Source organism: Gloeophyllum trabeum (genome assembly GCF_000344685.1).
Source record: "Gloeophyllum trabeum ATCC 11539 unplaced genomic scaffold GLOTRscaffold_00003, whole genome shotgun sequence".
NCBI classification, from domain to species: domain Eukaryota; kingdom Fungi; phylum Basidiomycota; class Agaricomycetes; order Gloeophyllales; family Gloeophyllaceae; genus Gloeophyllum; species Gloeophyllum trabeum.
In genome coordinates this window covers 2,348,013-2,364,169 of record NW_006920412.1, presented here as the reverse complement: position 1 = coordinate 2,364,169, position 16,157 = coordinate 2,348,013, and the positions used below count along the sequence as shown (strand labels likewise).

Below are 16,157 nucleotides of genomic sequence, written 5' to 3'. Positions count from 1 at the left end.
TTCTGTCAAACCCAGTGAAGGACGGTTGATCCCAGCCAGATGCTGATTTGCCAGGATGTCAATCAGGACTTTGAAGTGGGCAGGTACTACAGCTTGCGGTGCCTGATCTTTCGCACATGGTATCTCAGCATGATTGTCGAGTGGGGCCTTGGGAGAGGTCGTCGTAGAAGGAGCTAATAGACAAACGCTGAAATGTCAATGTTCATCCAGACCCTTCAGTTACAGTGAAATCTGCTTACCTATGTGATCATCCCTGAGTCTGGTGCTCAGCAGTGTCTGAGCCTGAACTGGCGAAGACGGAGCAGTGGCAAACATCTCCACATTTACCATCAGAGCAAAGTCCGCCGAGCTTTCCTTCGGCATGACTGGTGCTGAAATCGGGCGGTTCGAGTCTCCTTCAAGTGCATTGGAGATGCTCGACTCAGAGAAGACGGAGGAGTGTGTCGATGGGCCACTTGTCATATAGCGGTGGCGATAATCCGCAGGTGGTGTCGACATGATTCTCGATACAGCGCTGGATTGAGGTATTTCCCGCCGATCCGGAGTATCCTGATTCCTTTCTTCCCCGAGGGCCCGGCCCATAGAAGTGACTTTACTACCGGGTGCTGACGTCCCTATAGCTGAGCGTGCTGACTTCTTACCGTTACAAGCCGCGGTCAATGCGACCCATTCACCCCCACATGAGGGTCCCCCTATCTCTACTATGCCCGCCTTCTGAGCCAAAACCACGTAGTCCTTCAGCCTTTTGACGCCGGACCCTTCGTATGCAGCGAGCTTGTTTTCCATTTGGCATCCTACCTGACTTAGCATAGGGCGTTTGAGGCCAGACAGTTGCAATTTTTCCAGGAGCGCAACCAAAGGCTTGAAATGGACAGGTACTATAGGAGCCTCTGGTACCTGGTCCTTTGCACAGGGTAGATCACAATGATTGTCATGTGAAGCCTTGAGAGTTGAAGTCGTAGAAGGGGCTAATAGCCGAACGTTGGACTGTCAATACCTATCCAGAAAGTTCGGCGGATATCAGGTTCCGCTTACCCGTGTAGTCATCAGATTTGGTCCCTCCTCCAAACGCCAACCTCACAGATACGGCTTTACCGCCAGGTGACAACGGAGCCATCATCCCTACGGCTGATGATGCCGACTCGGGGCCCCTCTTGGCCGCGGGCAATCCCACCCACTCACCACCTTTTGACGGACCCCCTGCGTCGACAATCCCAGCCTGATGTGCTAAGTTAACATAGTCCTTCAGCCTACCAACACCAGCCGCCAGGTACACAGCACTCTTGTTCTTCATTTGCTCACCCACCATAGCTAGCGTGGGGCGCCTGTGCCCAGACAGCTCCAATTTCTGCAGAAGGTCAACCAAAGGTTTGAACCGAGCAGGTACAGTAGCCTCCTCTTGCACCTGGACATTCGCACGGGGTAGATCAGCATCACTGTCGCGTAGATCCTTGGGAGGGGACGTCGCAGAATGGGCTAATAGATAGACGTCGGATTGTCAATCCTCCTCCAGAACCTTCGATGAATACGGGTTCTGCGTACCTATGTGATCATCAGATTTGGTGCTTAGTGGTATGTCATCCGGAGCTCGCGGAGGCGGAGGGGCAGATTTCTCTGCATCTACTGTCAGAATACAGCGCGGCAATGGGCTCTCCCTTGTTGGCGAGACTGGTGCTGATAATGAGCCGATGAGTGGTCCTTGGAATGGTTTCGACACAAAAAGGGGGCGCTGAGGTACCACACTGAGGGGTGTCGATGGACCACTTTCCGCACGTCGGTTGCCACAGTAATCTGCAGCGATTGTCAGCATGTCCTTCGTGGCAGTCAATCCTTCGCTTGACTGGGGGGTTTCCCGTCGATCTAGAGAATCCTGAGTGTGTTCGTCGTCAGATGACCAGCCCACGAATGTGACTTTACAACTGGGTGACGACGGAACTGCCGTCACCGTCTGTGATGGTGCGACCTCTTCCTCATACCCGTCAAGCCAACTCATGTAATTCGCTCGAGACCGCGGGCTGTCCTCGATGCGAGCGAAGTCTGAATCTGCACGGGGAGAGAAGCCGCCACTTGATGGCGTGCAATCACCGATGCCATCATCCCGCTCTACCATGGGTGTCGACATCCATTCGGAATTGCGCACAAGGTCATATCGAAAACTCTCAGGCGTTTGCACGCCCAAAGTTTCAAAGAGCCGCCGGGTAGTTTCGACAGATTTGTTTGCGAAAGTCTTTGTATGGGCTGGCACTTCCTCCCCGGCGGCTACGGAATTACATGAGTCCGAGGGTTGCGCATCCTTGGACTGCATGATTGAAGCAGTATGACTCGAGGTACACCCCGCATAAGCCAGGGGTTGTGATAATTCCCGCAATCGAGGCGCGAATCTGGAAAGTGTTGTAATGCAACTCTCCATTTCTTCACGGACAAGACATGATGTGATGGGTGCGTCTCCAGTAGGACCAAGTCTCTCAAGAGGCGCATCCGTTCGTCTGTCAGACTTGATTAAGGTTGAGCCCGTAAAGGTGGAGTCCGTCAACGACCGGGGCCTGGCCGGAGGCGCCCTCGACTGCCGGGGCTTGTCTGACTTCACGGTCACACAGGCACCCCAGTCGAGAACGACCGAGGCGGTGTATCTCATACTGTCGTGTCCGTTGACCTGGGGCATAACGACCACGACGGCCCACTTGCGCATGCGCAGCACCGACACTGCGTATGCAAAGTCCCTGTCGCCCGAGATCAGGATTATGGTCCCGGGCTGCGGCTTGTCCAGCGCGTATGTCACCATGTCCACTAACATGCAAGTCAATCCTGAGCACCACGAAGCAATACACTGCCGGGGGTAACGAGGACTCACGCACCGATCATCATCTTGTCGGCGACGTCCTTCCGCCCGTTGCGCGGGCAGTCGACGAGCGAAACGCCCGAGGACTGTAGTTCCGACCTGATGTTGGGCGAACGTGCGGGTGCCGGGTCGGACAGATCAAGGTACGCCTTCCAGGTGGTGACAATTCCGAATTCATGCGCCATCCCACGGATGCCATTCACCGTTTCATGGCCAGCAGCACTTGACGGGGGACGACAGTTCTCTAGCTCAGGCGAGACAGCGTTTGCAATGCGACGTCGGCGGGTCAGGGTAATTGCGGGGGCGCATCAATCACGGAACAGAGAAAGGATGTAAGGACGACGAACCATAGTCCCAGAATATAGCGACATCCTCGTGGTTCGTCATTGCAACGAGCGCACAGGATGGGATGGATCTGCGGGGGCCCGTCGTTGAGCGGATGGAGAGAAGCAAACAGAGAGAACGGCGTTCTCACTCGTCCAGCCTCCAGGCACTACGGATGCTAATTTGGGCGACGTAGACGCCCATTTCAGACGCCGGAAATAGAACCGATTCCGAATACTTTGCATGCTGAAGCATAGCTAGACATGCGAGACAAGTGGCGCGGGGAGAATATCAAAGATACCAGCTTATATTCCGAATGGCTCACAATCCAGAACAGCGCCATGAACAGCGCCGTCAAATCTCTGAAAATTTGAGAGGAAAATACACGCGCCGTCCGGCTGGGCTGTATAGGTAGTGATCATTACTGCGCCAGAGACGCGATAGAGTAGATGCTGTATATAGGAAAGCAGCATCATAAATACAGCGTGGGCAGTGCGTAGAGCAATAGTTTCTCTTACTACAGCATGGTACGATATCCACGGCCTGCCCTCCTCGACGCTGCAATATGATAATAGCAACCCCCCCCCCTCCCCCACCGGACGTCCGGTGCAGCGCGAGCGTCCCCAAAGGCTTTTGATGGTGCTACCGGCGAGTCGAGTCTATTTCAAGTTCTTGCCGAGCCGGGCGAGGTGGTAGTTGATCGTGGGTCTATGTTGCTTGCCTTTCATGGGCTGCGGTGAGGCGGCGAACGTCAGCAAAGGCGTCATGGGAGAAAGTCGTGGAAGACGTCAAAAAAATGAACGCATATGGTGCCCAGCAATGCAAAACAAATTGCAGTGCACAGGCAGGACGCGAAGGGGATGGAACCGAATAGAGTCCACACATAATTACGGAAAACATACCGCGTTCCGCATGCACTCGTATAACGCCTGAGACACCTCTCTGCACTTCTCCGTCGAGCCATAGTCGTTCGAGGCGGCCCAGCAGCCCAGCAGCGTAGCCAGCTCAGGAGCGCATAGGTTCGTCGGCGGGTCTGTCAACCGAGAGCATGTTCATTTGCGAATATCGTAAACAACACATAGCACTGCTGCTTACTCTTCCGCGGCCGAACCTTGAGCTTCTTGACAATCATCTGGCCAGAGGGCTCGAGACAGCAAGCTGAGACTGCACTCACAAGTCCGAAAAGATGACGGCCTGGTCGGGGTGTGCCGAACCAGGTTTCCCACGTCTTTCATACTTCCACGTCTGGTGGCTGCTGCTGAGGTGAGAGTTACCAACTAACGCTCAGGTGCTCATTCTCGCTCAAGACTCTGGCGACCTTTCTTGTATCTCCTATCACCTTCTTTACAAGCTGCGGACTGCAGTCGGCTCAATCTGTAGGATGGCTACATTCAATAGGAACAACTCTGGTGCGTCCTTCCATTGTCCGAGGTAGTAGCATGCAAGCATTGACCGAATGCACACCCTATAGCCGTCAAGAGGATTATGCAGGAAGCCCGTGAGCTAGCCAACGATCCCTCTACCGACTACTCCGCCGCCCCGCTCGAGGTTCGTCTGCACGTCCCTTATCCCAATGTCACCGGCGGGAGATAACAAGAACCTCTTCCCACTTCGCTAGGACGACATCTTCGTGCGTATATCCTGTCCCATCTGCAGCGGTACCTCATGCTAACAGCAAGGGCCAACAGGAATGGCACTGCACGCTGCGCGGGCCGCCGGGGACCGAGTTCGAAGGCGGGCTATACCACTTCCGCATCCTTCTCCCGCCCGAGTACCCCTTCCGCCCGCCGTCAATCATGATGCTCACCCCGAGCGGGCGGTTCGAGCTGAACACGAAGGTGCGCAGAACGTTCTATGCTTTTGGGCATTTATGGCGTGACGTCGAAGCTTATCGAGTACCCCGGTCTGTAGATCTGCATAAGCTTTACGAATTGTGAGTGATCGAGTGGCGTGCTAGTGACAGCCCCTGACATTTGTGTAGATCATGAGGAGTTATGGCAGCCTGCTTGGGGAGTGAGAACAGGTGGGTGGCCCAGATTGGTGCTGTCGGTGGTCATGGACTGAACGCCCCTGCAGCTATTGTCGGACTGCAGGGTTTCTTTCCGCTCAAAGGTCAGGCCGCAGTTGGTGTAGGCTCGTTGGAATATCCCCCAGCAGAACGCAAGCGCTTGGCAGCACTGTGAGATTTGTATAATTTATATCATCTCGCCAGGGCTATTGATTGACTTGAATCGTACGTACGATAGGTCGCGAGCCTGGGTGTGCCCCAGGTGCAACCGGTCCAACTTGGAGTCGTTGCCGGACCCGCCCGCTGCGGACTGCGCAGTGTCTAATAACACGGACAATAACACGAATGATGAACCTTGCCCAGTACCGCCGGCTGCGTCCCAAGTGGGCCCGGTGGCCCAGGAAGGTCCCACGTCGTCGACCCCCTCCCCCTCAATACCACAGACACCCCAAGCGACGGGGATTTCTCTATCTACGGACAGTACAGTGTGCTCGAGGACGTCGCAGAGCGAGTCGTCGTCAGCCGAGTCGGCGAGGTCGTCAGGATCGACGTCGGCGGGGCTATCGGGGGCTGATATCCGTGACTCAACGCGGACTGGTCAGCGCAGCAGTGCCCCCAGACCACCGCTGGTTCTCGATACCGCGATATGCGTGCTGCTGATTCTAGTCTTTGCGCTAATTTGTAGGAGGGTTTTCTAGATTGCGCGTCAGGGGAGCTGGATAGTTGACATTGTGTAGTAGATAGCCGTGCTAGTCTGTTAGATAGCGCTGTATGTATGAGATATAGAGCGGGTCACGGGACGCACGAGTGAATTGGCGGGCGAGTTGATCGCAATGGAGCGGACTGGAGGACTGGAGGAGGTGATCGACAAGTGCCTCGATCGCGCTTGTATGTCGGCGGCACGCCGGCACGCAACCGCGCCCCGATCCGCGAACTTGGTCATTTACTGACTTTGGCCCGCGGGCTGTCCTCTGTGCTTCTTCCGCGTTCGCGCGTCCGTTGAAAAGCCCAGCGCTGGACTGCTGCCACCCCCACGCATCCATGCTCTCGTCATCGCCGTCCTCCTCCGCGCTCGCCTCCCCCACCACCCCGCGCCCCACAAACAACCGCCACAAGCGGAAATCCAGCCTCTGCGTCTCCCAGCCCGTGAACGTGCCCGTCCCCCCGTCACTCATCGCTTCCCCCCACCTCCACGCCGCAAGCTCCTTCTGCAAAGTCCACGCCCCCGCGCATATACCCAGCCAGCGCGACGAGGACTGGCTCGGCGACACCGTCCCCCTCTCCATCGTCGGCACCTGCGATGCCAGGGGCGATCTCCCGAAAAAGGGCGACTCGAGGGCGCTCGGCACCACCGCAGCGGACAAGGACAGGAACGGGAGCAGTTGCAGCATCGCCTGCAGGGCAGAGCGCTCGGGCAGGCCTTGCACGCCCACCCGCAAGATATCCGCCACATCTCCGCCGCTCGTCCACTGGCGCTCGCAGCATTCACCCTCGCGACGCCAGCCCGAAGCACATTAGCAGAGCAGGGGAGCATCATCGACAAGACTTTCATCATTCAAGGGTTATTGGGGGAAATCGGACACTGTAAATCACCGCGCATCACCTAACTTATACTCCCGAAGCAAGCAGTTGTTTCACTTACTTGTACAGTACCTTTGACATTCATGTATTGTAGCAAGGGTTATTCTCGCTGTATATCCTTGACCCATGCCAATGTATCATGTAACACGTTGCCGCCTATCTCATTTACGCACGTCCCGGAAGATTGATATTGGAGAACAGAGCACACTGAGAATAACATACACCGAACACACCGACAACCCTCCCTCACTTCTTCTTGACATCCCTAACGCTCAAAATCACGAGGTCCTCGTCCTCCAGGTTGTAGCTCGCCAGTGTATTCTGGTTCGTCAACATCTTCCCAGCATGCGACAACCGAATCTTCGACGCCCCCACACTACTCCCCGTGTGCTGCAGAATCCGGTCACGCAGCGTCGACACCAGCAGACTGAGTGGCAGCTCGGGAATCGTAATCACCGTCCCGTCCAACTTCCACTCAGGCTTCGACGGGTCGTTCGGCAGCTGCACTTGCAATGAAATGGGATACTAGAAGAAAAAGAATAAGGAGCATGATCAGCAAAGCGTTCCCCACCGTCAATCACTTCCTTACAGGATGCATGGCGAGCCAGTCTGCCTCGGGGTAGAGCGCCCCACCAGGCAACTTGGCCACCCGCTGTCTCTTCGCAGGCGGCACATCGTCCGGCGCCCCGCCCTCCATCTGGTCCGCGGTACGCACCATCCCGGCCTGTGGCGACATCGCCATCCCCATCGGGGGCGGCGGAGGCGAGAACCCAAATGGCTGCTGCGCGCCGAGACCCTGGTAGTGCAGCGGGGGGAGCATGACAGGTGCCGCAGGCGCCGGGGTCAGGGACGCCGGTTGAGGGCCTGAGGATATCGTCGCCGCGGTGTAAGCCGCGGGGGCAGGGCCGCCACCGGGGGCTTGCTGCGGTGGTGCTGGCATGGGCACCGGCGCGGGGGGCAGCCCGGCCATGGGCGGTGGCGGGGCTGCTGCAGGTCCAATACCAGGCCCGATAGCACCAGCTTCTTGCCTACGCGGGCGTCAGTACATAGTGATTACACAAGACAAAGCAGCACGCACGGTCCAAGACCCTTGGCCCGGTAGATAGCCGCGATCTGCTCCTCGAAATTGACATTTGTCGAGAACTTGTCTTGCGTGCTGGCCTTGGAGGCAGTGTGACCGTCCCAGACAACCTTCTCCCTCGCGCGCCGCCGCTGCCTCTCCTCCTCTTCCTCCCTCTTCCGCCGCTCCTCGTCCTCTTCCGCACCAAAGATATCCGGCCGCGTGCGTGCCAGGTTCTTGATCGACGCGGCGACGTTGGCACCCTTCTGCAGTTCCGAGGCTTGCGCCTTGCGAGCTTCGAGAGCGTTACGCTGTTCCTTCCATCGAGGATCCAGGAGCTCAATACGCATGTGCTCTTGCAGCTCATCGACCGGGATTTGCTGCCCGCAAATGGAACATGTAGTGGTGGTCTGCTGCTTGCCCTTGGCACCAACTACGACCAAACGTCAGCTCGGACCAAATGAGAAGAGATATTCTTACTTACCTTTGGGGACATAGTCGGTTCTGATCTTCATAGGTGCGCCCGCCTCCAGTGAGCTGGCCTGAATAGCCCTAGCACGCTCCTCCTCCCTGCGTCTTTCCTCTTCCTCTCGTTTCTTCCTCACCCGGATCTCCTCGTCCTCGTCGTCACTCTCGTCCATTTGCATCGCGTCTTCGTCCCCAGCCGCACCGGCGCCTGCTTGGCCCACTGCCGCGGCTGCTTCAGCCTCGGCCGCGGCCTGTCTGGCGCGGTGCGCTTCGACATCCTCCGCGGTCGTCTCCATGATCATCGCAGCCATCCTCTTCTGCGCGAGAGTCATGCTCTCGACCTCCTGGACGCTCATGGGCGGCGGCAGCTCCGCATTAGCGTCGGCCGCTGTGAACTCTATGGTCTGCACAATGGCGTAGTCATGCCAATCAATCTCGGCAAAAGCAACTACGTTATATATAAATGTCAGTGATGTGATATGCACGGAGGTGCTAGGACGCACTCCTTTCAGCCTCCTGGTCATCCTCTCGCTTCTTCTCTTTCTCCCGTTTATTCTGCTCCCACTTTGCGTAGCGTTTTGCCTGCTCGAGCATCCTCCACTTGGCTCCATCCTGAGCACGGGCGGAGATGCTGTCCACGGTCTCCTTCGTTGGATAGAGCACCTTAGTGTACTGCTCTACGAGCCGATTGAAGTACCCGAACAGAGAATGCGTAGGTCGGAGGAAGTCAAATTGATAGTTCCGACCTTCGCGAGCGGACAAGGCAGCGAGGAAGTTGCGTCCACGACGAGCCGTAAAGAGCGCCGTCAACTTCATGATATCTCTGTATGCAAAACGACGATTAACCCCACCAGATCTCAGAAAGCCCGCACTCACAGATCGATGGCAGTGACGTTCGGCAAGTCGAGTATGAACTCGGGCTGCGGTGGCTCCTCACCCAGGTCGACGACCTTCTCCTCCGCCTTCTCGGCCGGCTTGTCTTCAGCAGCGGCCGCGGGCGCCTCGTCCTCCTCCCCCCTCTGGACCTTCTCCATTCGATTTCTGTAATAAGCATGGTATGGGTCCATGGGATTGAGAAACGAGAACTTGGGGTCATTACGCTGGTTTTCCCGGATTTTGTCCTCAAACTGAGGGGGGTTCGCAGAGCGCGCAACAAACGCGGCGGTCCTGTCAATAACCGCTGCAAATGACACGCATGCGTATGAGAACACCTTCCGGAAAGCGCGACATAGTACTTACATTTTATCTCCGGAGGGGGGAGGATCATACCGCTCGCAAAGCGCACCACGCTGTCCTTCAGCCCGCCCATCTCTACGTCGCCGTTACCAAGGTGGCCGTTCGCGGCCGGCATCGTCTGTGTCTCTACAGCCATCGTCGCGTACTCCTCGGTCGGTGCAGTGCGAGTGACGGAGGAGAAGAAGGAAAGGTGCTTTACGTAAGCAGCTGTATTGGGATTTTCTTGTTCGCGAGTCGGGTCGATCACTTGTCTGCAGCCTTGTTCCCTCGTCTCTGCTATGTTCGGTGCTTTCAGGGCCTCGCCAGTCAGCCAAGGTGGCCTTCTGTGGTGAGTTCATTGCGTAATGCTGAGACTGCGCGGTCGCTGCATGGTGCGGTAGGAAAGTGCCCTGGAGGCTGTCCCGGACACGGAAGGCGAACCAGAGGGACAGGCTGAAAAAGGTGGACTCTGTCATCGAGGCCGTTAGGGCGAGTGGGGTACAGTGTAACGCCCTGGTGAGTTAGTTGGAAGTGTCGTGGGTCCCCCCTCTAATACTGCAGCAGACGGAGGCACTCCAGCTACCCAAGGAGCACGAGATGGCACCGAGGGACAAGTACACCGTATTCTCACCTCATTCCAGAGGGTACCGTAAAGGCATTCATAAAGTGCCAAAATTCACGCGGGTGCGTTTACGAGGCTCCCGTTTCCTGGCACGCACTCATTCTTATGCAGATCACCCACCGGGTGAACCCCAAGGGTTTCTGATCATAGACCATTCCTATTTGTACAGCTGTATTGTATCTGGCATAACATCTCCATTAATCATTCCTGCATTGATATAACGGTGCTACAAAGCACGGTAGTCCCCGGTCGCTTAATTAGAAGAGCACGAGCTTCACCTTGCCCGACTTCATCCCTTGCAGGATCTTCGGTGAGGCAAGGAACTGCTTGAACACCTCGTCTCTTGTTTCCGGAATATCCAGCAGGGAGCGCTTTTTGGCATCGCGATAGCTCACGTCCAGAATGATATGCGTGAGATTGGAGGTTGAGAGAGCGTCTGGGGGAAGTAAGGAAATATATGTCAATGGTCATGCCAATTTTCCTGTATTCAAGGGCTTACCGGCCTCTAACAGTTTGCCAAGGCGGCCAGGTGTACCCGCTGCAGCACCGAGCTTCGTCCGTCTGAGATACTTGATGTGCTCCTCTAGCTTAAAATGCCTTGCGAATAACTTCGCCACATCTCCCCCTTTCTCTCCGCGGAGCGTCTTTGTCTTGAGTATGCGGGTGGCGTCCGCAACCCGCAGAGCAGCCGCGGCGACGAATATCATGAATGGTGCCCCATTGTGCTTAGGTCTTGTCGAGAGTTGAACTCGCAATTCGGGACACACTGGGGGAACTGTTCAGACTCCCTGACTTACTCCGATATCAGACCACTTACTCTTGACAATAAATTCAACTAGCTGATCCAAGGATCTCGGACCTATCCATGCCGTAGTATCTGCGATACAATGCTCTGCCTGAGTGGTTAATATCAGCTGGCCGCAGGCATACCTGAAGTTGGAAAACCCACCAGGAATCTGCAAGTCTCCTAACTCAATCCCGGAAAGTTTGGAGAACGTCTTGGCTTGCATGGACGAGAGATATTCTGCGAGCTGCACAGGCGGTTGTACGGCCACAGAGACTGGCTCGATGTACTGGGCCGACTCGGCAGTCTTTCTTTTCTGCGCATATATGCAACCAAGGGTGAGGGCGGTCTAACATCATGAGGCATAGTCCCCACCTTTGCCTTTCGTTCCTTCTCCTTTGCTCTGCGCTTTCTCTTCTTCTCTATGGCCGCTAGATCTGTATTCGAGCTTTCTGCCACATCCCCTCCCTCCTCGCCACTCTGGGAAGTGACGAGATCGTCGTCCCCATCCTCTTCTCCTGAAAGCGCAACGGTGTCGTCGAGAACAAAGTCGTCTGCCAAGTCGTCTCCGAACTGCATGATGTCGCCAGTCCTCGAGTGGCACAGGAATCTGAAGAGATTCGACGGAAAGAAGAGATCCGAAAAAGGCATTTTCTGGACTCGGGAAGCAGCGGCCACGTGTTTGCACCGCCACATCGCAGGCTATGGCAGGAAGGCGCTCAAATTTAGACGACCTTGGCCGAACCTTAGCCTGTCCTGCCAGGCCATGATAACGTGCCCTTCCTAGCGCTCTCCCGCTATCGCCTTCACATTCAACCAAATACCTCGAATATTTCTTCAAATATGAACGAGGCGTCCTGGCCCGGAAGACTGCCGACGTTTATTACGGATATTCGGGTCCTCGCGCTGCTCGGCTCGTGTGCAGTTGCGATCCTCGTGCTTCCCAGATGGATCCCCTCCCGACAATCCCTGCGCCAGGCAGGACCCTCCCATGCTCCCCCGGCCCCAATGCCGCAGAGGACTCCCGACGTTTCCTCTGCAAAGCTGGCTGTAATTCACGAAAGTGTACCCGTGCTCCCCGCTGCCGAGAAAGTCCCTGTCAGCGGTATCGTGGTCCCCGAGCCGGCAGCACCCACGGTCTCTGTCCAGCCGGAATCCGTCCGCATCAAGCAGCCTTACGACGCATTCCTCGTTCTGGACGTCGAGGCCACCTGTGTACAAGGGTCTGATTTCCAATGGCCCAATGAGATCATAGTCCGTGCCACATATTGTTGTCCGAATATTTCCACGGCTTATTTATTTATATCGGCAGGAATGGCCGGTCTGTCTTATGCGGTGGAAAGACAAGGCGCCAGACGGAACCGCTAACCAGCTTGAAACCGTAGCCGAATTCCGTAGTTTCGTCAAGCCCACCTGGAGGCCAACCCTGAGCCAGTTTTGTACGGATCTGACAGGCATCACTCAGGTCAGTGTACAGGCCAGTCCCCGAGCGCCATTCAAGACTGACCGTGGTCAACACGTGCACAGAAACAAGTGGACAAGGCTCCTACATTCCCGGAAGTCATGGTCATGTTCTCGAAGTTCCTATCGGATAATGGCCTCCTACACCCGGACACCGGTGAACGCCTCGTCCGGTTCTGCTGGTGTACGGACGGACCATTCGATATCCGGGACTTCGTAATTAAGCAGTGTTTCATCTCTAAAGTTAGTCTTTTCACTGGCAATACAGAAGGACATTGTGCCATTGGACGATAACTCTGTTAGGTCCCTCTTCCAGACTGGATAATAGGCGACGTCATGGACGTTCGCAAGATCGTTTCACGCATCGCTTACCACGAAGGCCGCAAGAGCTCTGGGAAGAGCGCCAAGGTCCGTTAAGCCCAGTTGTGCATCCGCGCCCCACGATGCTGACCGAGGGCCTATGCTAGACTTACACGTTCCCGAGGCGCCTGTCTCTGAATTTAACCTCCCAGCTGCGCTTTCTGAATCTCGGTTCATTCGTAGGACGTCAACATAGTGGCATTGATGTACGTCTCTCTTGTTGTTCGAAACCTTATGGGTACGGGATGCTGAATAAAATACCGTCTGCAAGGACACTCGAAATATCGCTCGCATTGTCTCGGAATTAGCGAGGAGGGGCGTGCGCCTTGAACCCAATACTTACATCCACGCTGACCGGCGTTGGCAGTGGATGGGGAAACCGGGGGAGATCCTTGAGGAGTACCTCTCATGAGTGTCGCGCCAGCGTACCCATTTCCCGTGTATTATTAGTACGGATCGTTTATTCTCTATTGCAGCTCATCTCATATTTCGCGCAACTCTTGCCACACTGTCAGAGCGCAGAGACTATTCTCCCTTGCGGGGATAGAGGCAAACTTGTAGGGCACGAGAGCTTATCGCTGCCAGCGTTCGTTCATTGGTGGATTCACAGGCCGGTAAGAAGTAAGAAGCACCCTAGTGCCCCGTCTTCGTATTCCCGTCGGTACCTTCGAACTATGCCCGAATTGCCGTGCTTCGTTTCTCACTCGAAGTCACCACTGTGTGGGAGCGTTGCAGCGGTCCACGGGAAATCAACGAGAAGTTACCATTTATTCACCACCAGCCCACACGAAATGACAACATCATAGAACGGTCTCTATATACTGCTATAAATTTGGCAAAATACGGTGTAGGATAACAATACATTGACGGGATGGCGTCGGGCATCGAGCGCCAAGGCCATCCATATTCTTCGAGGAAACGCAAGTGTCCGCCAGTGCGCAATCACTGCCGGTATCGTGAGCCTGAGTAACAGAATGCATGGTTTGACCGCGGGTACTCACGAAATCCCAGAGAGTCCCGAACGCGGGGATACCCGCCTCCTTGCAGCCCGCCATGATCTCCTGGTTGCCCTGCCAGTTGGACGTGATGAAGATCACCTCGGCCTGCCATGTGACGTAGGCCTCCTTGACGAGCTTCATCACGTCGGGACGACCGCCTGGAAAGTGACCGTCAGGAACCGCCCATGGGCAAAGCATGTGTAGACCAACCTCTCTGCTTGGAGTCCCAGAGACAATAGCGTTCCGGTCCCAAGTGCCTGTGGATGAGTCCAGAGATGGTGGGACCGAACGTCTTCTCCTGGTCAGAGCCGATCCAGATCAGGTACCTACTCAAGACGTTAGGGGAGCTGAGATACAGAGTAAGTACTGGATCCGTACCAGTAGGGGCTTTGTAGACAGGTCGAAAGGGCAGCGCCCAGTCCAGTACCGGTACAGACCCGGATTCTAGGGGCAAGATCATCAATAAAATGGCAACTTTGATCCAATGGACGGGATCCCATACCCTCGTCTGTACAGAGTCGAAGTATTGGATACACCTGCGAACTGCGAATCTAAGCGTCAGTGCCCAAAATATAGGACAGTGGATAGCTGGTCTACCTTCAGCTCGCGTGTCCAAATAGTTCGCAGCGGGTTGTTGACGAGACCACGCGTGAAGTCACCCTGTACACCGCAAATGAGATAGTGGTATTTCGCATGGGTCCCCTCCCTGTTCAGGTGCGGATTAGTCGCGAGTCAAGGCTAATACGCTTGAGGCGTTACTGACGAGATGATTCCGAAAGCGTGGTACTCCATCACAGCAGATCTGCTGATCCGAGCTAACAGACCCTGCTGCATGCCCCGCTTGAACCGGAGAACCGCTACCTTGGGGGAGGGCTGTCATGGCCGTTAATGGTCTCGGATTGTGCTGGTGTGGTGAGAACTCACAAGCTCAATCTCAACCTCGACCTTGCGAGTGCAGATCCAAGGGATGGCAATGCTATTGTAAAGCGAGTTACTCACGGTGCAAACGTGCAGGGAAACCTGACACTCACAATGTCGACATGAGGACGACATACCAGAAGTCCTGCTGCCGAACCAAATGCACGCCGCTCAGGTTCCAAGTCTGAGTCTGGGTGTTCCAAAGATCCCCAAGGATCACAAAAATCCCTGGAGTAAATCCAAGATTAGCCGTGCAGCGATAGAGCGCATTAATCAAATACTGACAAGTCGAAAACAGTCCTGCCCAGCCTGAGAATCGATGATGGCGCTCGAAGACACTGGCGTGGGACGTTAGAGGGATGAATTATGGCAAAGCGAAACAAAACTCACTTGTGATGTGTGTTACGTACAATCGGGAACGCGCTCACGCACGCCAACAGGATGATCGAAGAAGTTATGACACCGAAGGACAAGATAGCGTTGTGCATAACCGCGTGGTCTTTGAATACAATGACGGTCCGGTAGACCAGCCAGAAGAATCCAGCTATGCCGCAACCGCTGTGAATACCTCCTAGATGCTGATTTGCTCCTTTGAGAATGTGGTAGTAAGGGATGAAAGCACAAGCATACCTGAAGGACTGATGTGCACCCGAGTCTCCACCACAACGGTGACCACTGCGCTCTATGAGTACTGGCTCGGCAAGATCTGGAAAGTCCTTACCTTGGCGAAACATGTGTTGACGAATAGATACAGAGCACGCCCGAACAGTTCGTTGCGCATTAAGCAAGTCATTTGCAGGTTACCCACGATCAGGGCACCAGTATACCGCTGCGCGTATGGCCAGTAGCCGGCGATAGTGAAGCCAAATGCGATCATGTTCAGACCGAAGCAGATCGTAAATAATTTCCTAGAAACTATAAGTAAGATTCTGCCTGTATAAGTTCGAAGAGCTGGGCTACCTGTAGGTGTTGTACCACAGCACGAACAAGATCCACTTCGAAATGGGTTTCTTGGCTGGCTTCTTGGCGGGAGGTGTGGCTGGGGCCTCCTTCTTGACTACTGGTACCACAGTTGTTGTGACGGCAAGGTCACCCTTCTTTTCATCCGCGGAATCCTGCAGAGGTAAGGTCACATGCGCAGGCTTCACGACTTGGACATCAAGAGTGCCCTTCTCTGCATCGTCATACGGGGGAGCAGCGACAGTAGGGAGCGGCGAGGACGACATGGTGCGGGGGTAGAAAAAAGAACACTGGACTGCTGAGTGAGTGTCTTAGTCCGACCGCAATGCTCGCCGCGAGGTGGTGACCTGAATCTCCACGTCGATGACTCGACCCGCTTTTATACGCTGGAAGATGCGTCAAAATGACAGATTATGGGATAGGACACCATGGGAACGACTGACGAATGCATGGAGGAAGGTGAAAGCTTTTTCGACCAATTGAGGAGGGGATAACGGGTTGCCGGAGGGGCACTCGCAGGACCGCAGACCGGCTCCAACATAACCGAGCAGTCTGGTTC

At 55.3% G+C, this 16,157-nt stretch overlaps 7 protein-coding genes across 7 annotated transcripts; 3 read left to right on the top strand and 4 right to left on the bottom strand.

The window, feature by feature from the left end:
• Window positions 1-2,656: 2,656 nt before the first annotated feature.
• GLOTRDRAFT_14924 (uncharacterized protein) lies at window positions 2,657-3,084 on the bottom strand (the record flags this gene model as incomplete). The annotated part of the gene is made up of 2 exons (XM_007864602.1): window positions 2,657-2,787; window positions 2,856-3,084. Coding segments are annotated over 2 exons (360 nt in total), but the record flags the coding sequence as incomplete, so codon positions are not given.
• Window positions 3,085-3,490: 406 nt separating this feature from the next.
• GLOTRDRAFT_114879 (uncharacterized protein) lies at window positions 3,491-4,324 on the bottom strand. The gene is made up of 3 exons (XM_007865436.1): window positions 4,259-4,324; window positions 4,066-4,196; window positions 3,491-3,894 (listed from the first exon to the last, which is right to left on the bottom strand). Exons 1-3 carry the CDS (start codon window positions 4,293-4,295, stop codon window positions 3,823-3,825), a joined length of 240 nt encoding a protein of 79 aa, XP_007863627.1. The 5' UTR covers window positions 4,296-4,324; the 3' UTR covers window positions 3,491-3,822.
• A 123-nt stretch (window positions 4,325-4,447) lies between these two features.
• GLOTRDRAFT_72883 (UBC-like protein) lies at window positions 4,448-5,990 on the top strand. Its single transcript, XM_007865435.1, has 8 exons — window positions 4,448-4,572; window positions 4,635-4,711; window positions 4,782-4,793; window positions 4,852-5,001; window positions 5,075-5,096; window positions 5,145-5,186; window positions 5,240-5,342; window positions 5,410-5,990. Exons 1-8 carry the CDS (start codon window positions 4,545-4,547, stop codon window positions 5,867-5,869), a joined length of 894 nt encoding a protein of 297 aa, XP_007863626.1. The 5' UTR covers window positions 4,448-4,544; the 3' UTR covers window positions 5,870-5,990.
• A 686-nt stretch (window positions 5,991-6,676) lies between these two features.
• On the bottom strand, window positions 6,677-9,652 carry GLOTRDRAFT_114877 (uncharacterized protein; the record flags this gene model as incomplete). Its single annotated transcript, XM_007865434.1, has 7 exons — window positions 6,677-7,277; window positions 7,342-7,780; window positions 7,831-8,245; window positions 8,297-8,728; window positions 8,784-9,103; window positions 9,157-9,460; window positions 9,520-9,652. The coding sequence occupies 7 exons, from the start codon at window positions 9,650-9,652 to the stop codon at window positions 6,999-7,001; spliced, it is 2,322 nt and encodes a 773-aa protein (XP_007863625.1). The 3' UTR covers window positions 6,677-6,998.
• Window positions 9,653-9,794: 142 nt separating this feature from the next.
• On the top strand, window positions 9,795-10,338 carry GLOTRDRAFT_36042 (uncharacterized protein; the record flags this gene model as incomplete). The annotated part of the gene is made up of 3 exons (XM_007864689.1): window positions 9,795-9,844; window positions 9,897-10,011; window positions 10,060-10,338. The coding sequence occupies 3 exons, from the start codon at window positions 9,795-9,797 to the stop codon at window positions 10,336-10,338; spliced, it is 444 nt and encodes a 147-aa protein (XP_007862880.1).
• A 1,571-nt stretch (window positions 10,339-11,909) lies between these two features.
• On the top strand, window positions 11,910-13,134 carry GLOTRDRAFT_35639 (uncharacterized protein; the record flags this gene model as incomplete). The annotated part of the gene is made up of 6 exons (XM_007864650.1): window positions 11,910-12,155; window positions 12,214-12,372; window positions 12,429-12,605; window positions 12,666-12,770; window positions 12,830-12,928; window positions 12,994-13,134. The coding sequence occupies 6 exons, from the start codon at window positions 11,910-11,912 to the stop codon at window positions 13,132-13,134; spliced, it is 927 nt and encodes a 308-aa protein (XP_007862841.1).
• A 348-nt stretch (window positions 13,135-13,482) lies between these two features.
• Window positions 13,483-15,864, bottom strand: GLOTRDRAFT_126940 (uncharacterized protein; the record flags this gene model as incomplete). Its single annotated transcript, XM_007865433.1, has 15 exons — window positions 13,483-13,536; window positions 13,585-13,667; window positions 13,720-13,878; window positions 13,931-14,046; window positions 14,099-14,164; window positions 14,223-14,263; window positions 14,318-14,426; window positions 14,484-14,593; window positions 14,645-14,696; window positions 14,752-14,866; window positions 14,924-14,976; window positions 15,029-15,216; window positions 15,269-15,313; window positions 15,360-15,546; window positions 15,599-15,864. 15 exons carry the CDS (start codon window positions 15,862-15,864, stop codon window positions 13,483-13,485), a joined length of 1,644 nt encoding a protein of 547 aa, XP_007863624.1.
• Between the last annotated feature and the right edge of the window lie 293 nt (window positions 15,865-16,157).